General features: G+C 45.7%; 1 protein-coding gene across 1 annotated transcript in view; it reads left to right on the top strand.

Annotated features, from left to right (window-relative positions):
• Window positions 1–21,655, top strand: part of lrpprc (leucine-rich pentatricopeptide repeat containing) — a 75,351-nt gene that overhangs the window by 31,753 nt on the left and 21,943 nt on the right. The window contains exons 23-25 of the mRNA XM_029685310.2: window positions 8,021–8,228; window positions 15,323–15,447; window positions 18,248–18,354. Of these exons, the coding sequence (XP_029541170.2) occupies window positions 8,021–8,228; window positions 15,323–15,447; window positions 18,248–18,354 (440 nt within the window). The remainder of the gene's footprint in view (window positions 1–8,020; window positions 8,229–15,322; window positions 15,448–18,247; window positions 18,355–21,655) is intronic.

Below are 21,655 nucleotides of genomic sequence, written 5' to 3'. Positions count from 1 at the left end.
CGTTAGCTCCCGAGCTAATGCTTTGGCTTTAGCTCAGCAGGCTAACACCAGACTTGTTCCTGGTCAGTCATATTTTAGGGATAAATGTGTGGTTTGTTAAGCCTGTAAATCTACAGTTGAAGTCAGAAGTTTACATACACCTTAGCCAAATACATTTAAACTCCGTTTTTAACTATTCCTGACATTTTACCCTAGTAGGTTCACCACTTTATTTTAAGAATGTGACATGTCAGAATAATAGTAGAGTGAGTTATTTCAGCTTTTTATTTCTTTCATCACATTCCCAGTGGGTCAGAAGTTTACATGCAACCAAATACTAATTGAATGTATTGCCTTTAAATGTTTTAACTTGGGTCAAACGTTTCAGGGAGCCTTCAACAAGCTTCACACAATAAGTTGGGTGAATTTCTGCCCATTCCTCCTGAAAAAGCGGCCTTTCAGGTTATGTTGATATAGGACTCATTTTACTGTTGATATAGATACTTTTGTACCTGTTTCCTCCAGCATCTTCACAAGGTCCTTTGCTGCTGTTCTGGGATTGATTTTCACTTTTAGCACCAAAGTACGTTAATCTCTGAGACAGAACACATCTCCTTCCTGAGCAGTATGACGACTGCGTTGGTCCCATGGTGTTTATACTTGCGTACTATTGTTGGTACAGATGAACGTGGTACCTTCAGACGTTTGGAAATTGCTCCCAAGGATGAACCAGACTTGTGGAGGTCTACAATGTTCTTTCTGAGGTCTTGGCTGATTTCTTTTGATTTTCCCATGATGTCACGCAAAGAGGCACTGAGTTTGAGGGCAGGCCTTGAAATACATCCACAGGTAAACCTCCAATTGACACAATTGATGTCTAGCCTATCAGAAGCTTCTAAAGACATGACATCATTTTCTGTCATTTTGGTGTATGTAAACTTCTGACCCACTGGAATTTTGATACAATTAAATAATCTGTCTGTAAACAATTGTTAGGAAAAATTACTTGTCATGCAAAACTATAGTTTGTTAACAAGAAATTTGTGGAGTGGTTGAAAAACGAGTTTTAATGACTTCAACCTAAATGTATGTAAACTTCCGACTTCAACTGTATATCTTTCTTTACAAGATGCCTATATCCATACGCCATATGAAAGAACAGCAAAGTTCAACTCCTGAGTGAAGGAAGTGTTTGATGCAGTTAAATGTCTGCTGAAGGAGTAATTATTTTCTCAGAGAGCAGGCTGTATGCATGTGGCGAGGAGCAGGCAGCAGCCGCCTTTTTCTCACTCTCAGGACGCCCACATTAACCAGCCATTATCTGAATGCCACGGTGGGTTTCTGCCTGCCCATGTAAGACCCAATTACAATAAAAGTGTTTCTTCTTTGCTTTGTGCACACAGTGACAGCGTAAATGTGTGCCCCGTCTCTCTCACGCTACCTCTCTCTCTTTCCTTCAAGATGTGTGTCACTCTCACCCCCCTCTGTCCGCCTTGTCTCCCCCCGTCACAGAGAGAGAGCGAGAGAAAATTACAGGACTCGCGCTACTTTAACAGAATTACAGAAATCCGTCCTGATACTAATGGCATATCATGTCCGGGAAAGTGCTTGAACATTTCACACACACAAATTTGCATGTGAATTCAAGCAGAGGTGCTGTGAAGGGAGGGAGGGAGGGAGGGGGGTTAGCTGGCCATTAGCCCCAGTGAGTGCGGCGGCGGCTTGTCATCCACATTAGCACACCTCACTGCCCCGGTCTACCGGGCCGCGCTACAGACAGCTAGGCCCGCACTGAAGATCATGACTTGTGGCAGGACCGCTCACTGGCTCCCCGCTTTTAATGGCTTTGTTGTTTTCCTTACTTCCTTCCTTTACCTCCACCTTCACCTCTCCACCTTTCCCTTCATCCCCCTGCATAGGGATAGCTAAAGCCTCTGTGGGGTCCACCGGTAAACACAGCCCTGGGTGTGCAGGGGCCTAGTGGAACACAAGGCAGGGAAATTAGAGGGATTAATGGCCTGTGTGATATTTGTTTACCTGGCCGTGGCAGTATGTGGCTGGATGAGTTTCAGATCGCTGGCTGGCTGGCTTGGCTGATATACATACCACTCCGTCTGCTTGGACGCCTAGCCTCCATTTGGTCATGTTAGCGCCGAGCCACTGGTCGTGGTGATTAGTGGTGCCGTCAGGAAGAAGAGATGAGCTGTCTCTCTCCTCTGATGGGTGCTCATTCCCTCGCAGGCTAGCTAACATGTTCCTTCCCCCAGTACGACTCTGCTAGTGTGTGTAACGTGCTGATAGACAGTCGGGGCATGGGTAACCTTTTTTCCCCCTAACCCCCCCCCCCACACACACACACACACTCTGTCAGATTACCCCCACCAAATATTCAGAAATGTCCATCCTTAACCTCATAGTCCGCCCAAACCCGTATGCGGTAGCGTAACTACAGCCTCAAGCTCATTACCATAACGCAACGTTAGCGATTTCTAAAAATCGCAAATGAAATGAAATAAATATGCCTGCTCTCAAGCTTATCCTTTTCTTAACAATCCTGTTGTCTCAGATTTTCAAAATATGCTTTAGAACCAGAGAAAATCAATAATTTGTAAGAGTGGTGATAGCTAGCTTAGCATTTAGCGTTAGCATTTAGCACGCAACATATTCACAAAAACCAGCCAAGGAATCAAATAAAATAATTTACCTTTGAAGAACTTCAGATGTTTCAATGAGGAGACTCTCAGTTACATAGCAGATGTCCAGTTTTTCCTGAAAGATTCTTGTGTAGGACACGTCGTTCCCTTTTGTTACTATGCATTTGGCTACCGAAACTAACCGAAAATTCAGTCACCTACATGTCGAACTTTTTTCCGAATTAACTCCATAATATCGACTGAAACATGGAAAACGTTGTTTGAATCAATCCTGAAGGTGGTTTGTCATATATCTCTCCATTGAAAGCACCGTCCTTGTAGCCTGGTTTGTTCTGAGATTCGAATGGAAAAATACTGGGAGCTGAGTTTTGCGCACCAAATGCCACGCAGACACCAAGAGGGACACTTGGCAATTGTAGTCTCTTATGGTCAATCTTCCAATGATATGCCTACAAATACGTCACAATGCTGCAGAGACCTTGGGGAAACAAGATAAAGAGTCCGTTCATTCCTGTCGCATTCACAGCCATATAAGGCGATCATGGAAAACGTAGCCTCAGAAATCCTGTGCATTTCCTGGTCGGTCATACATCTTGGTTTTGCCCGAAGCATTTGTTCTAAGGGACTCACAGTGAAAATCTTTGCAGTTCTGGAAACGTAAGACTGTCTTCTTTCCAAAACTATCAATTCCAAGCATATTCGAGCATCTTTTCGTGACAAAATATTGCGCTTAAAACGAGCACGTCTTTTTATCCAAAAATGAAATACTACCCCTAGAGTACTAACAGGTTAACTACAACATTTTCCGCCAAGATAGAACTGCCAATGGGGGCAGAGTTAGCCTGCAGAGTTCTGTCATACTATCCAGGTCTGTGCCCAAACAGTTGAATCTTCTACTTTTTTTTAAATCCACCTTTCCAGAAATAAGTCTCACCGTTGCCGCTTGTTATAGACCCCCCTCATCCCCCACCTGTGCCCTGGACACGATATGTGAATTGATTGCCCCCCTTCAATCTTCAGAATTTGTACTGTTAGGTGACTTAAACTGGGATATGCTTAACACCCCGGCCGTTCTACAGTCTAAGCTAGATGCCCTCAATCTCACACAAATTATCAAGGAACCAACCAGGTACAACCCTAAATCCGTAAACATGGGCACCCTCATAGATATCATCCTGACAAACCTGCCCTCTAAATACACCTCTGCTGTCTTCAACCAGGATCTCAACGATCACTGCCTCATTGCTTGCGTATGTAATGGGTCCGCCGTCAAACGACCACCCCTCATCACTGTCAAACCCCCCCTTAAACACTTCAGCGAGCAGGCCTTATCTAATCGACCTGGCCCGGGTATCTTGGAAGGATATTGATCTCATCCCGTCAGTAGAGGATGCCTGGTTATTCTTTAAAAGTGCTTTCCTCACAGTCTTAAATAACCATGCCTCGTTCAAAATATGGAGAACTAAATACAGATATAGCCCTTGGTTCACTCCAGACTTGACTGCCCTTGACCAGCACAAAAACATCCTGTCTCGTACTGCATTAACATCGAATAGCCCCTGCGATATGCAACTTTTCAGGGAAGTTAGGAACCAATATACACAGTCAGTTAGGGAAGCAAAGGCTGGCTTTTTCAAACTAAAAATTGCATCCTGTAGCACAAATTCCAAAAAGTTGTGTGACACTGTAAAGTCCATGTAGAATAAGAGTACCTCCTCCCAGCTGCCCAGTGCACTGAGGGTAGGAAACACTATCACCAACGATAAATCCATGATAATCGAGAATTTCAATTAGCATTTTTCTACGGCTGGTCATGCTTTCCACCTGGCTACCCCCTACCCCGGCCAACAGCTCTGCACCCCCTGCAGCAACTTGCCCAAGTCCCTCCCCCGCTTCTCCTTCACCCAAATCCAGATAGCTGAGGTTCTGAAAGAGCTGCAAAATCTGGACCCCCAACAAATCAGCTAGACAATCTGGAACCTCTTTCTAAAATTATCCGCTGAAATTGTTGTAACCCCTATTACTGGCCTATTCAACCTCTTTCGTATCATCTGAGATACCTAAAAATTGGAAAGCTGCTGCGGTCATCCCCCTCTTCAAAGGGGGAGACACTCTAGACCCAAACTGTTACAGACCTATATCCATCCTGCCCTGCCTTTCTAAAGTCTTTGAAAGCCAAGTTAACAAACAGATCACCGACCATTTCGAATACCACCGTACCTTCTCCGCTATGCAATCTGGTTTCCGAGCTGGTCATGGGTGCACCCCAGCCACGCTCAAGGTACTAAACGATATCATAACAGCCATTGATTAAAAGACAGTACTGTGCAGCAGTCTTCTTCGACCTGGCCAAGGCTTTCTACTCTGTCAATCACTGCATTCTTATTGGCAGACTCAATAGCCTTGGTTTCTCAAATGACTGCCTCGCCTGGTTCAACAAATACTTCTCTGATAGTGCTCAGTGTGTCAAATCGGAGGGCCTGTTGTCCGGACCTCTGGCAGTCTCTATGGGGTTGCCGCAAGGTTCAATTCTCGGACCGACTCTTTTCTCTGTAAATATAAATTGTCGCTCTTGCTGCTGGTGATTCTCTGATCCACCTCTACGCAGACAACACCATTCTGTATACTTATGGCCCATCTTTGGACACTGTGTTAACTAACCTCCAGACGAGCTTTAATGCCATACAACACTCCTTCCGTGGCCTCCAAATGCTCTTAAATGCAAGTAAATTAAATGCATGCTCTTCAACCAATCGCTGCCCACACCCGCCCGCCCGACTAGCATCACTACTCTGGACGGTTCTGACTTAGAATATGTGGACAACTACAAATACCTAGGTGTCTGGTTAGACTGTAAACTCTCTTTCCAGACTCGCATTAAGCATCTCCAATCCAAAATTATATCTAGAATCGTCTTCCTATTTCGCAACAAAGCCTCCTTCACTCATGCTGCTAAACACACCCTCGTAAAACTGACTATCCTACCGATCCTTGACTTTGACTTCCAACACTCTACTCTGCAAATTGGATATAGTCTATCACAGTGCCATCTGTTTTGTCACCAAAGCCCCATATACTCCCCACCACTGCATCCTGTATGCTCTCGTTGGTTGGCCCTCGCTTCATATTCGTCGCCAAACCCACTGGCTCCAGGTCATCTATAAGTCTTTGCTAGGTAAAGCCCTGCCTTATCTCAGCTCACTGGTCACCGTAGCAACACCCACCCGTAGCACGCACTCCAGCAGGTATATTTCACTGGTCATCCCCAAAGCCAACTCCTCCTTTGGCTGCCTTTCCTTCCAGTTCTCTGCTGCCAATGACTGGAAGGAATTGCAAAGATCACTGCAGTTGGAGACTTATATCTCCCTCACTAACTTTAAGCATCAGCTGTCAGAGCAGCTTACCGATCACTACACCTGTACAGAGCCCATCTGTAAATAGCACACACAACTACCTCATCCCCATATTGCTATTTATTTTTGCTCTTTTGCACCCCAGTATCACTACTTGCACATCGTCTGCACATCTATCACTCCAGTGTTAATACTAAATTGTGCCCAGTGAGTTCACACCTACAGCTAATGAATTCAACTCTAGCCTCTTAGTTCACAAGGGCTGCCGTGTTTGCTGGTGTCCTACCCCTTCATACTTGGTGCTTGATTTATCAATCGATTTCATAGAACCACACAGCTGGTTTTCCATGTTTTCTTCGTCAGTTGTCTGCAGGTTTTCATCCAATACCATTCAATCACAATGAGGCCGTAGCCTGAAGGCAGAAAACCCAACCATTCTGGGGAACAGCATCCAAGGCTTTCTTTGTCATTAGTCAAGGCTTTGATTCCTCTCCACAGTATCATCCTACAGAGAAATATATTCAGAGATCCAGTGAAGGGGATGTCCACAGGTACATGTAGGGTCACCCCAACCCCAGAGGGACATGGCTCAACTGGGCCCTGTTCAGATCCATATCCACCCCGTCCTGACGCCCCGGGGAGAGAACAGAATGAGCCCCAGACACAAAACAAAAGCTGCCTCTTAGAAACCCAGTGTGACCCACATGAACCCCCCCACCCCTCTTCCCCTTTCCAATTTCCCTTTTTGCTTCATTAAATCTGTGACAGTCACAGACTGTGCTTCATTTGCATAACAACGCATGAAAATGAGGGGGGAGGGAGAGATTGAGAGGCAGACTGGAATTTGGATGCCAAAGCACACACCAGTGTGTGTGTGTGCTGTCGTGTCACTGGAGTGTTCATCCCTGAGAGAACACTCGGGTTGAAGAGGTATAATAGCTAGCCAGAGAACTAGACTGCCAGAACTGAAGGGATGGTGGGACACGACTGCACTCACCTGTAGTGGTCAACACAGGGTCCTTTCTATTCTGGCTGTTATTGAGTCTGCTAGCCACAGCACTCACACTGTGAGTAGCAATTGAGGTTTGAGCCCAAATGAGGCCAGAACTCACATATGCGTGGTAGTTGAGGGCCAAAGCCAATAAAAGTTAGTTTGTTTGTGTGTGTTTACATGGGGTGGGTACTGGCGAGCTAGATGTTTTCTATCTCTGACCAGGCTGTGATGATTAGTATCACCGGTGTAAACAGACCCTATCGGTATCAGCCCATTAGCACGCCTCTAAACACAGTGTAAACACATCTTAATTGTCTGGCCCTGCCACAGAGCAGCTGACTGCTGCCGGGGGAGAGAGATGAGAAGAGGAGAGTGTTCACTCCGCACAGCCCAGTCAGCCAGATGGGTGCCCGGCCTGCTGAAAAGCCTCCATTATTACCTCTGTAGGACCCGGGGCCAGGGCACGCCGGGCACTCGCCGCACACCTATAATTTAGCCCCATCGCTTTCGGCACAGGGACGGGGAAAAAGCGGCCCGGTAATTGTAGTCTCGTTTAGAAATGCAAGTAGCAATTAGCAGGAAATTGGCATTATACGGGCCGATTTGCATTCCTGCTGGGTGTAAAATGCTGTTTTAATAGCGGTTTGTTTTCCCCACATGAAATTATCTAAGGGGCCTTTTATCACCTTCTCCCCATCTCGCTCTCATTCTCTCTCACATTGTCTCCTCCTTCCCTCCCTCTTTCATTTGGAGTCTTCCCATCAAGTGAGATTGGGCGCTGACTACTTATTTTAACCACCCCATTGTAGTTCCTGGCCCCCTAAGTCTCTCTAGGGCAAGGCAGTTAAACCACAAGTAACTGACTGTAATACTAGCTGACATTTATTGAGTAATTGTGTCAGATGTTGGCATTGTAGTTTTATCAACATGCATTTGGCCAGCTCCAATGTTAACTTTCTCTCCCTACCCCTCTCTCTCTTCTCCCGCTCCCTCCATCCATCTCCCCCTCTCTCTTCTCCATCTCTCCCCCCAAATCACAGAGGCGGTGGACATGCTGAAGGAAATGAAGGAGAAGGAGGTGGTTGTGAGGGACACCACAGTTACCCTGCTCTTCCATGTCCTCAATGCTGCGGCCATGAAGGGGGATGTGGTAGCTGTCCGCAGGCTCCAAGACACCATCTTCACCCTGGGCCTGGCCACGCCCACCGCCAACCTCTGCTCCCCCCTGGTCTCAGCCCACCTGGAGACGTGAGTAGTACTCCCTCCTCCTGTCCTAACAGCTGTCAGGTACTCTATAGGACTTGTGGGCTAGACTCCAGTCTAGCATCATACTAGAATCAGACCTGTGTTCAAATACATGTATTTAATTATTTCTTATTTAAATATTAACTTATAGTGTATTTTCAAATAATGTGGCAATTTTTAAATGATGTCCTTTAAAACATGTCCTTCAATTAATAACTTGGGCGTTTATTTGTTTAAATCACTGATTACAACAGGCGCTTATTAGAGACGGGCTTCTATTTGAGCCAGGTGTCTTTTTCCATAATGCACACAGCTTTGGCTCATTTGCATAGTTAATTGTTTATTTTCAGTTTTCACTTCCAACATTTTTTATGAATTTCTTCATTTCATGCAATGTGTTACTATTTACACATTGTCACTTTTATTTTTGTCTTAGTATGCCTCTATAAAAAAAAAATATATATATATATATTATACTGTACCAGTCAAAAGTTTAGTGTAGAATAGTAGTGCAGACATCAAAACTATGAAATAACACATGGAATCATTCAGTGACCAAAAATGTGTTAAAATATAATTAGATTTATATTTGAGTTTCTTCAAAGTAGCCACCCTTTGCCTTGATGACAGCTCTGCACACTCTTGGCATTCTGTCAACTAGCTTCACCTGGAATTCTTTTCCAACAGTTTTGAAGGAGTTCCCACATATGCTGAGCACTTGTTGGCTGCTTTTCCTTCACTCTGCACTCCAACTCATCCCAAACCATCTCAATTGGGTTGAGGTCGGGTGACTGTGGAGGCCACGTCATCTGATGCAGCACTCAATCACTCTCCTTCTTGGTCATATACCCCTTACACAGCCTGGATGTGTGTTGGGTCATTGTCCTGTTGAAAAAAATATATAGTCCCACTAAGTGCAAACCAGATGAGATGGCATATCGCTGCAGAATGATGTGTTAGCAATGCTGGTTAAGTGTACCTTCAATTCTGAGGCGGTGGCCCGTTCTTGTAGGTTCATGCTCTACAACATCCGCAGAGTACGACCCTGCCTCACACAGGAAGCAGCGCAGGTCCTAATCCAGGCACTTGTCATCTCCCGTCTGGATTACTGCAACTCGCTGTTGGCTGGGCTCCCTGCCTGTGCCATTAAACCCCTACAACTCATCCAGAACGCCGCAGCCCGTCTGGTGTTCAACCTTCCCAAGTTCTCTCACGTCACCCCGCTCCTCCGCTCTCTCCACTGGCTTCCAGTTGAAGCTCGCATCCGCTACAAGACCATGGTGCTTGCCTACGGAGCTGTGAGGGGAACGGCACCTCAGTACCTCCAGGCTCTGATCAGGCCCTACACCCAAACAAGGGCACTGCGTTCATCCACCTCTGGCCTGCTCGCCTCCCTACCACTGAGGAAGTACAGTTCCCGCGCAGCCCAGTCAAAACTGTTCGCTGCTCTGGCCCCCCAATGGTGGAACAAACTCCCTCACGACGCCAGGACAGCGGAGTCAATCACCACCTTCCGGAGACACCTGAAACCCCACCTCTTTCAGGAATACCTAGGATAGGATAAAGTAATCCTTCTCACCCCCCTTAAAATATTTAGATGCACTATTGTAAAGTGGCTGTTCCACTGGATGTCTTAAGGTGAACGCACCAATTTGTAAGTCGCTCTGGATAAGAGCGTCTGCTAAATGACTTAAATGTAAATGTAAATGTAAATTCTAAACAAAGCACTGACAGTGCCACCAGCAAAGCACCATCACACCTCCTCCATGCTTCCCGGTGGGAACCACACATGCGGAGATCATCCGTTCACCTACTCTGTTTAACAAAGACATGGTGGTTGGAACCCAAAAACTAAAATTTGGACTCAATCAGACCAAAGGACACATTTCCACCTGTCTAATGTCCATTGCTCGTGTTTCTAGGCCCAAGCAAGTCTCTTCTTCTTACTGGCGTCCTTTAGTAGTGGTTTCTTTGCAGCAATTTGACCATGAAGGCCTGATTTCACGCAGTCTCCTCTGAACAGTTTATGTTGTTGACATGTGTCTCTTACTTGAACTTTGTGAAGCAGTTATTTGGGCTGCAATCTGAGATGCAGTTAACTCTAATGAACTTATCCTCTGCAGTAGAGGTAACTCTGGTCTTCCTTTCCTGTTGTGGTCCTCATGAGAGCCAGTTTCATCATAGCGCTTGATGGTTTTTGCAACTGTATTAACCTTCATGTCTTAAAGTAATGATGGACTGTCATTTCTCTTTGCTTATTTGAGCTGTTCTTGCCATATTATGTTATTTTACCAAATAGGACTATATTCTGTATACCACCCCTACCTTGTCACAACACAACTGATTGGCTCAAACACATTAAGAAGGAAAGAAATTCCACACATGTACTTTTAACAAGGCACACCTGTTAAGTGAAATGCATTCCAGGTGACTACCTCACGAGAGAATGCCAAGTGTGGTTGAGAGAATGCCAAGTGTGCAAAGCTGTCATCAAGGCAAAGGGTGGCTACTTTAAAGAATCTCAAATATAAAATATATTTTGATTTGTTTGAACTTTTTTGGTTACGACATGATTCCATATGTGTTATTTCATAGTTTTGATGTCTTCAATGTAGAGTAGGTTGAATGAGTAGGTGTGTCAACTTGACTGCTACTGTTTATTATTATTATTATTATTATTCTCCACTTTGACTGTCCATTTTTGGCTGTTCTTAGTTTTGTTAATAGATGGTGATTTCCCAATTGTCTAGGTGTCTGTACTCTGAAGTTGTTGACTGTTTGAACTCGCCAGTTAGCTAGCAGTTCTCCGCTGTTAGCAGCCATTGGCTAGCAGTTCTCCGCTGTTAGCAGCCATTGGCTAGCAGTTCTTACTGCCGATTTAAATACTGATAATTGCCATTTTTTCGAGTCATTACTGAATGATTTAATGTAACAATTCATTTAGGCCCTGTGTTTTATTTGAAACGGCTGTTTATTTGCTGATATGTGTGCTGTTGCCAGGCACAGGGACAAGCGGCTATTTGAGACTGTTTTATTATACTATTTGAGACTGTTCTTATATATAAGTTTTATGGTATTTGAAAATATTTTAAATAGTCCTAGGACCTGGGTTCAAATGCATGGGAGTATTTATTTGTATTTGGGTACATCTCAATATTTACTTTGAAGTAGTATTTGAACCCAGGTTTGATTAGCTAGAATCACTGTCTGGTACGACAACTGCTCGGCCTCCAACCGCAAGGCACTACAGAGGGTAGTGCGTACGGCCCAGTAGATCACTGGGGCTAAGCTGCCTGCCATCCAGGAACTCCACACCAGGCAGTGTCAGAGAAAGGCCCTAAAAATTGTCAGACCCCAGCCACCCCAGTCATAGACTGTTCTCTCTGCTACCGCATAGCAAGCGGTACTGGAGCGCCAAGTCTAGGACCAAAAGGCTTCTCGACAGCTTTTACCCCCAAGCCATAAGACTCCTGAACAGGTAATCAAATGGCTACCCAGACTATTTACATTGTGTGTGTGTGTCTGTCATCCTAAGTGGTGGAATGGAACAGAGCCCAGATGATAACGCCCAACAGGGTACCTGAACATTTTCTCTGTGAAAAGGACTTCCTGTGTCTCACTGCTTCGTTGTTCGTCATTGGCTGTGGTGGGTCATGTGAGCCAGAGTTCCTGATCATGCTTGAAGGAGCATTCTGGGGAATTGGTTCAGTCAGGGAGGGTTTGGATCTGGGGCTGGGCTGTGCATGAATTTTTGTGTTTGTGTGTCTTTCTAACAGAGGTGGGGGGGGTAGATTGCGAGGCTTTGTGTGTGTGTGTTTGGGGATCGGCCAGCTGCTGTACCCCTAACAACCCTAGCCTCCCCCTCCTGACCCCTATTTACATAACTCTGACTCACGCTCCGCTTCTCTGAGATGGCTATCGATGCCTTCTCGCTAAAAATGTAATATGCAAATCAGTCCGAGGGAAAAACCTGTGTTTCTGGGAGCCGCGGCCCCATTGCCCCACCCCTCAGCCCCTGTTCAGGTCTATTTGTGAGAACAGCTTTTAAGTAGATCAGCTCATTTGCATGTTAATTATGTACAGAGCACTAATTGCTGGATTTGCCACAGCCATGCGGCGCACTGTTCGAAACAACCCCCCTTCGCTCACAAACTCACACACACACACACCCTTTTCCCCCAACATGCTCTGGGAGAGGGTGTACCAAGGGTGTACCTTTACACACATGGACGTTTGACATACACAACAGTGTGCTGCAAGCGCCCCCCTGGGGCTGTTTGTTTGCTGTCAGTCAGTGCTCAACACAAACACACCGTGGAGGTTCATGCCTTAATTGCTGCCTACTCTGAGATTAGCTTGGTAATTTCCCCAGGTTCATTAGCAGCAGTGAAAACAAGGGATCTCTCTTCTCCCTGCACAGAGCAGAGCCATGTTCACCACTGAATCACTGGGGTTCACTGAGCTCACAATACAAAACCCAGGGTGAGGAATGCTTTATAGAGGGATTTCTAGACCTGTAAAGGTCTCTCTGTGGCGTAGTATAGCCTAGACCTCTTCTTGGCACGAAGACAAAGTTTAGAGATGTAAGATAAGGATTTTTGTCTTATTTTTTGCCATCCCCAGAATAAGGGTTCCCGTTCTCTTCACGTCTCTGTCCTTTATCTTTTCCACATCTATCTCTTTCCCCTTTCTTCTCCATATTTATCCCTTCCCATCTCCTCCACTATTCATCCCTCCTTTTCGCTCTCTATCTCATCCCCTCCTCTTTCTCTTCTCTCTGTTGGTGCCGTCAGTCAGGGAGGCGTTGGCGGCGGAGGACAAAGCGCTACGTGTCATTCTGGCGACGCTGTCTCATCACAGTGTCAGCAGTAATGACTTAATGAACACTTCTCCCCCAGATTAACGCTGACAGCCCGTCAGCCTAGCCAGTTAGCCGCCGAGCACCGCTCCAACACACTGGCTCTCTCTCTGAGACGCTAACCGCTAGCTAACTGCCTTACTGGATCCATATCCTTGATTAGCACCCCTGCAATGCTAATGAGCCTAACAATGGGAGGTGGGAGAGACAAGTCTTGGAGAGGAGTGGGGGGGGGGGTATTACAGTTGGAGATGAGACAGAGGAGAGCTGTCAGGCGGCTCCAGCCTGAGATGGAGAACTGGATTCACTCCTAGTGTGTGTGCGTGAGCGAGAGAGGGGGTGAGGGACAAATTGGGAATGGAGTATGTAAGTGCAGCTGTACAACACAAATGTGGAACCGAGACAGACTAGCCATTAAATTGGACTTGACCACAGATTAATCAATATGTCTGTCACTGTGTGTACAGAGTATACTGTATGTTGTGGCTTTGCAGCCGTGTCCTAATGTAACTCATAACAGCAGGCTAGAGGTGTCACGATCAAATACCACACACACACACACACACACACTCTCCCCTACACACACCCTCTTCTGCTCGGCCCTCCCCCCCTTCCTTCCAGGGGACAGTGGTGTGATAACGTGAATGCCAATCTCTGTGGAACAAAAGAGTGGGACGGAGGAGAGGAAGGAGGGAAGGAGAGGCGTGCAAAGAAATAATGAAAGGATGGAAAGAAGTGATCTTTCTTGTCTAATCCTTCAGGTTCTGTGCGTAAAGCACTCGCTGCCACCATCTTTTTTCAGGACTTAATTGGCTGGAAAGTGCTTGACATGCAAAGTTGGTGACATTAACGGGGGAACGTGTTTGAGTAAATCGGAGCGCAAGTGACAGCTAAATTGTACCTAGGGAAATTATGAAGCCTTCAACATGGTTAATTCTCTTTTTGGTTGGAGATGGGAGGAGAGGGTGCTGTAATTGCGATGCTGGTCGGGAGTTTCTAAAGACGTTTCTTCCTGTGAGAAGGGGTTTGGGGTATTTGGGTGGGCGGGATGGAGGTGTCGTCAAATGGAGGGAGGGTGGTGTAAATGTCTGATCGACCGTCTTGGTATTAAATTATTCTGTAGAATTTTACAGAATACCTTTTGGAATGAGGTAACACTGACTGAGTGTATGTATGGCTGCAACTTAACTCCAGTTTGAGGATTCATACACACATGACTGGCAGGTAGATCACAGGTCACTATATTCCTGTCCAGTAAAAGTTTCTCCCTCACTTTTTTTTGAATAAATTCCATCTCTTCTCTCCATCTCTCTGCTGCTCTCTCATTCTCTGGAGAGTGGCTGTTCAATCAGGAAGCGAGTGGTTGAATTGCCTCTTGACTCCTGCTTGATGAATAATGTTGTCGCTCTTCATTTCAATTAAAACCGATTGCCTGAGCCCAGTTTGTGTTCCAAGCTCAATCACATCCTGTGTTTTGCCCGTACCCACCTCTCCCTCCTCTCCATTCTGCCCATACCAAGGTCAGACTTTTTTTGGGTGGGAGGCACATTTCCTTGTCCGGCGGCTGTATAATCTTCAAGAGTACAAAACACTACAGAAATTATACCTGTTACTCACTCCCTCCCCGCTCTCTGGCTCGCTATCCCACCCCACCTGACCCCTCCCAACAGTGCCCTATCCTCTGTGACCTCTGTGTGATTGGCATGGTAATTACCCAATCAACAGATTGATGGCGGCGCAGTCACAATAGAAGGGATTGGAGTGGTGTTTTTCTGTCTTCTCCGTCAGCCCTCTGTCAGCCCCACTCCCAGGCTCTTTGTTCAGGGGGAGGAGCGGGAGGAGGGTGGAGATGGCACGGGGAGCGCTCTAATTTTGTTGCCATATTCCTCTAAATTGCGCAGCTGGGGGTGAGGTGAGGGGGGTGAGGGATGCTGAAAGCGTTGGAGAACAGGAGAGAAGGCTAAAGATCACAAAAGAGGTTGTTTCTCGTCTATTCATCCATTCACCCTGGAAAAACCCAATGTTTTTAATCATTTGTTCTACCAGAGAGATTTGTCAAAGGAACGTGGCCAATTGCCTCATCTCCTGGTTGACCTGTCAGGGCTGAAAAGGGCTCCATTGTTGTGAGGTCAGTCATTTGTGACGGAGGTCAAAGGCCTGGAGTAGTCTTGTTTTCGCTCAGCCATATAGATTTGATTTGAAATGAATGTTCTCTTTCTCTCTCTGTGTGTCTCACCAGTAAGGACCTTGGCGGGGCTCTGGAGGCAGCTATGGAGTGTCAGAAGCAGTATGGACAACTCCCACGTATCCACGACGTCATCTGTGGCCTGGTGGAGAGGGGAGACACGGAGCTCCTACAGAAAGGTGAATGCCACCACCACAAATCAAATTTCTTGATCACATGCGCCAAATACAACTGGTGTAGACGTTACAGTGAAATGCTTGCTTACGTACCTTTCCCAACGAGTCAGTTTCAAAATAATAATACAAAATGAAATAGTAACTAACACGAGGAATACACTAGAATGGAGCTATATGCAGGAGTACGAGGTATTTCAGATCGATATGTAGATGAAGGCAGGGTAAAGTGACTAGGCATCAAGGTAGATAATACGAGTACAATTAAAGAACAGAGAAGCAGCAGCAAATGATGCGTTTGTGAATGTGTGAGGGTTTTGTGTAGTTTGTGTGTATCTGTGTCTAGTGAATGTGTGAGGGTTTTGTGTAGTTTGTGTCTAGTGAATGTGTGAGGGTTTTGTGTAGTTTGTGTGTATCTGTGTCTAGTGAATGTGTGAGGGTTTTGTGTAGTTTGTGTGTATCTGTGTCTAGTGAATGTGTGAGGGTTTTGTGTAGTTTGTGTGTATCTGTGTCTAGTGAATGTGAGGGTTTTGTGTAGTTTGTGTGTATCTGTGTCTAGTGAATGTGTGAGGGTTTTGTGTAGTTTGTGTGTATCTGTGTCTAGTGAATGTGTGAGGGTTTTGTGTAGTTTGTGTGTATCTGTGTCTAGTGAATGTGTGAGGGTTTTGTGTAGTTTGTGTGTATCTGTGTCTAGTGAATGTGTGAGGGTTTTGTGTAGTTTGTGTGTATCTGTGTCTAGTGAATGTGTGAGGGTTTTGTGTAGTTTGTGTGTATCTGTGTCTAGTGAATGTGTGAGGGTTTTGTGTAGTTTGTGTGTATCTGTGTCTAGTGAATGTGTGAGGGTTTTGTGTAGTTTGTGTGTATCTGTGTCTAGTGAATGTGTGAGGGTTTTGTGTAGTTTGTGTGTATCTGTGTCTAGTGAATGTGTGAGGGTTTTGTGTATCTGTGTCTAGTGAATGTGTGAGGGTTTTGTGTAGTTTGTGTGTATCTGTGTCTAGTGAATGTGTGAGGGTTTTGTGTAGTTTGTGTGTATCTGTGTCTAGTGAATGTGTACATATTTGTATTTATTATGGATCCCCACTCTTCCTGGGGTCCAGCAAAATTAAGGCAGTTATACAATTTTAAAAACATTACATTCATAACAGATTTCACAACACACTAAGTGTGTGTCCTCAGGCCCATACTCCACTACCACATATCTACAACGCAAAATCCATGCGTACGTGTGTGTATAGTGCGTATGTTATCGTGTGTTTGTATAGTGCGTATGTTATCGTGTGTGTGTGTGTGTGTGTGTATAGTGCGTATGTTATCGTGTGTGTGTATAGTGCGTATGTTATCGTGTGTGTGTATAGTGCGTATGTTATCGTGTGTGTGTGTATAGTGCGTATGTTATTGTGTATGTTATCGTGTGTGTATAGTGCGTATGTTATCGTGTGTGTGTGTATAGTGCGTATGTTATCGTGTGTGTGTATAGTGCGTATGTTATCGTGTGTGTGTGTATAGTGCGTATGTTATCGTGTGTGTGTATAGTGCGTATGTTATCGTGTGTGTGTATAGTGCGTATGTTATCGTGTGTGTATAGTGCGTATGTTATCGTGTGTGTATAGTGCGTATGTTTCTGTTACTTCACAGTCCCTGCTTATAGTCTAGGTCAGTGCAGATAGTTCAGGTATCATTAGTTGACTATTTAGCTTCTAACCCCAAGCCATAAGACTGCTGGTCTGTGAGTCGATGCTCCGGTACCGTTTTCCAGACGGTAGCAGAGTGAACAGTCTAATGTTTGGCTGACTGGAGTTTGGGCAAATGTTCTGTCCTTCCTCAGATATAGAGGCCCTGGATGGCAGGGAGCTCGTCCCCAGTGTCCTTGGCTGTCTCTCAACTCTTCATCCATCCCTCCTCCCTACACCCTCACATTCATGACATGTAGTGTAGTGCAACAATGTGTGTGTGATGTACAATGTGCACTCTCCCAAGACAGCCCATAGTCACTGTGTAGTGTCTACTAAGAGCCCACCATTGACAACGGGCCCCAGGTCACTGTGGAGGATGCTGGCGATCATGATTTTAATGGCTCCTCCTCTTGACAAATGGGTGGTGAAGGGGTTAAGTCCTTTGTGTGCTGTAGGTGAGTGCGTTTGAGTGCCCCCCCCCCCCCTGTTGAGCACCACTCTACACCCCCTGGCCCTATGCCCTCTTCTCTCACCCTGTGAGTGGCGCTGCCCCTGCCCAGGGTCAGACGGGGCCTCCCCTTAAACACACCCCTGTGCTGCTCTGTCCTCTCACCCTGTGAGTGACACTGCCCCTGCCCAGGGTCAGACAGGGCCTGCCCTTAAACACACACCCCTGTGCTGCTCTGTCCTCTCACCCTGCCTGGAAACCACATATTGTGTCGGTTATCAAAAATTCACTTCATTTCTATCCCTCAGCAAACTTATGAATGGATGGAAATAGTTTTCTGTGTGTCAGTCCCTTTTTTCAAATGTACAGATTGTTAAAGAGTGTGAGGTTTGCATTGGTATTAGTTTTGAGTGTCTCTATGGATCGAGTGTGTGTGTGTGTGCTGGTGTGTATGCAGATGAGCCCCCACATCTCCACCTGGCCAGTGCCTGATAGAGGGAGATTGGCAGCAGACTGCTGAGAGCAGCTCTTTGAGAAGTTTCAGCTCTGAAAGCCAAGCAGCTTATAGCCATTCTAATGGGACTGGAAGAATGTGGGAAAAAGCTTTCTGCAAGTGTGTGTGTGTGTTGTTTTGTTTAGCCTCTCATACCTCTCTCTCCTCGCTCTCCCTCTCTTCTTCCCACAGCGATGGACTTTGTGAGCCAGGAGCGAGGCGAGATGACAATGCTGTACGACCTCTTTTTCGCCTTCATGCAGACTGGCCGCCACCGGGAGGCCCGCAAAATCATTGAGGTGGGACCACCACCCAACCTCCCATTGTGTTTGCATGCAGCACACCGCTATTTTAAAGATACTTAATTACACGGCAGTAATAAGTTCCCTCTTTTTAAATTAGATTGGGTCTAAATCTGAACTAATGCCATTCCCCAGCAACACAATGGAACAGGTGGGGGAAGCAGAGGAGTGTGTGTTTGTGTGTGTTCCGTGCTGGATGTGGCCAGTGGTTTATATGAAAAGCAGTCACTTATTTCCAATTTCTATTAACAGATTGGAGCCAATCCTATCTCTGAATTTCCTGGGAGCTAACAGGTCAGGGGTTAAGCTACAGTTCTGATTTGAGGGATTGACTGCGTTTTTGTATTTGCATATTAACTGGCTAGAGAGGACAGGCACATTCCTGAACACATTGCTGTATATCGCTGTGGCGTTAAGGGGTAGGTTAATGCCTAAAACTCTGGGGAGGTGTTAAACATCTCAGCAACCACATTACTATGATATAGCCATCTTCTGAGATGGCCAGCGAACACTGTTTCAGGAGAGGGATGCTAATTGGGCTGTAAGGTGGTTATTCGTTAGGTTTGAGGGGGTACATCATTCTGGGGGCAGGGTTAGGGTTCAGCAGAGCTGCATATTGAAGATGTTTTGCGGCTGGAGTGGAGAAGAGCTTCTATTAGCTGAAGGTACCTAGGGAAGAAGCGCTCTGTACAAGTCCTGTTTTCCTGATTCGTTTTCTGTGTCTTTTGTTCGTGTCAGTCCATCCGCCGTCTCTGCTTTCAGGCCGTTCCCCCGACACACACTCCAAACGCTTGCAGCTCAGGAGTCTATTCTTCCTCACTGAACATTTATTTAGACAAAACCATTCAGATGTTTAATTATCCAACCATCCTAATCTCCCAGCTCAATTCCCCTGTCTACTCTGTCCACTTGCATGACTGGATGGATACCAGTTAGTACGGATTAGTGCCATGAGGTGTGTGTCTGTGCGTATTCTTGTTTTAAGTCAAATGGGGGTATTTGTGTACCGTGTCTTGTATGTGGGGCGGAAGCTGGAACGCAGATGCTATAACCATATGTGTGTGTCTTAATGCAGATATTAATTTGACCATAGACACAATCCATGCCGTTTAGGATTACACCCTTACCATTTCCAGAACTGTGCCCTCATACGATCCTTATTAAAGTTAGGTAGATGTAGTGGTTGTTGTTATTGTTGTTCTGGGCTGCAGCAGGCTGGCTGGCAGCGCCCATCCTAAGCCTCTTCCTGGTTATTAAAAACTCATCAGATGAGGAGGCTTTGGTCCGGGGGGGATAAGATGAAAATGATGTCGGTGAGGATGGATCGACAGTAGAGGGACGGTCACTCGATAAGGAGGGGAGCAGGCGATTTAGTTATTTGGCCCTGAACGCCTTTTAATATCCTGATTCTTCAGGATGAGAATAATGCTATCTGCTGGAACTGTGTGGCTCTCGCACTCTCTCTCTCTCTCTCAACTTTACCAGATCATCTATGTATCATGGTGTCCTGGCCCTGTGACAGGGCTCGCCAAAAGCTGCTTGTCCCCTCTGAGTTTCTATAAGGAGGATTTAGGACATGAACTATGATTTGCAAACCCTCTTAAATATTGACATGCTATTATTGTGTACTAATACCCCTCTAAGAATGGAACGTACAGTCCCTGTTCCATATCGTCTTAGAGGGGGAGGTTCCGACAAGCTTCAGATGATACCAGACCAACACAAAACATTTAGTGTTTTTCATTTCAAATTCAATATCTTCTTTTGGCTTTTTGTTTTGTCATGAAATGCTCTTCATTTCCATTGACATTCTTCTGGTTTTGTATGTTTGTGACAATCTGTTTCAAATGTGGGCAGTTGGATTTAGGCCTAAAAGGGGTCTCCTTTCTGGTCTATTGTGAACTTGTGACTCACTACATGTTGTTGTGTACTGTGCTTAATGTCTCCATATTGTGCAGAACTTTGTATTGAGGCTAAACGTAGAAGAGAACTCTCTACCTGGTCTGTGTGTATAAATAGCTGCGAAGTGGTCTCATGTCGGACCGGTAGGTCAGAATCAGAAAAAGCTCTCGTTCTCCCAGCCAGATATCCTCTCCATGTGAACTCTGCCCCCTAACTCTGCCCACTAATTAAAATGAGTGATATCTGGGAGGTCAGATGGATGACTGAGATCTATCACAGAGACCTTTCCTCTTCAGTGGAGCTTCAAGTGTCAGAACAGAGAGGCTCGCCGCTGACTCTGTTTTGTATAATTGCAAGGTGTTTAATTGCAGGTAATTAAATGAAATACAATAGAAATGGGTACCACTTTTTGGTTATGGTTAAGGTTAGGTGGTTTTGTTAAGGGGTGGGCACCATTAGGTGTGTGTGTGTGTGTGGGTTTTGTGTAAGTGGGGAGTATTAATTATAAGTGTCAAATACAAGAAATGGAGATTGTTGAGCATAATTTGTGAGAGGGTAGTATGACTACATGAGGATGAGAATAGAAAGGCTATGTGAGTTTGTGCAACAGTCACTACTGCATTGTCTTTGCTGTGGGTGTGTGATGTGAGCTTGTTGTGGCACTCTAGTCCAGACAGCATAGTCAAAGGGGCTGAGTTTCATAAACCACAAAGCAGCAGGCAGGAGATTGTCTTAATAATCTGACCTAGATGTCCTTTTGGGGATTGGGATATGTGCTGGAAGTGAAAAGTAGAGAGTGTGTGTGTGAAGCGGGAGGAAGAGGGACTTATCACCATGGATTTTATGCCCGGGAAGATTTGCCCTCGGGGGGCTTAGATCCCTGGCTGGAGGGGTGGGGGGTAGCAAGCTGGGCTGGGGGCGGGGCGGGGGGATTTCCTGTTTGCTGTAGAAAAAATATGTACCACTTGCGCTCGGCCTTATTTACTAAGCAGATTAGACGCGGTGGCGGAGAACAGAACAAATTGTAATTTGTCCTTTGGCTGGTTGTATAAGACTATAATGCGTAGTCTTTTTTTTGATCAAGTAGCCATGGTCCTGCAGCACAGGGGGATTGAGAGATCTTGGTCATAGACAGATTAACATGTCAGGGCAGAGTGGAAGAACCAAGGGACTATCTCACTCTGATTGACTGGAGCACTGATGAAATGCTATCCCATCTCTAACCCCTTCCACCCCACCCTCCCTAGCCTTTATGAACACATATCACTCCAAAAATACAGTGTGCTTATGCCACCCTCTCAGTGTGCGTGTCCAAAGGGCATCATACCATAGTATTATCCAGAACCATTATTATATGGCTCTGGTATTATCCATATACACCCTTCATCTTCTATCT

This window comes from Oncorhynchus nerka, linkage group LG16 (assembly GCF_034236695.1).
Source record: "Oncorhynchus nerka isolate Pitt River linkage group LG16, Oner_Uvic_2.0, whole genome shotgun sequence".
Lineage (NCBI taxonomy): Eukaryota > Metazoa > Chordata > Actinopteri > Salmoniformes > Salmonidae > Oncorhynchus > Oncorhynchus nerka.
The sequence above is the reverse complement of the archived record's forward strand: the minus strand, read 5'-3'. Positions and strand labels throughout refer to the sequence as shown.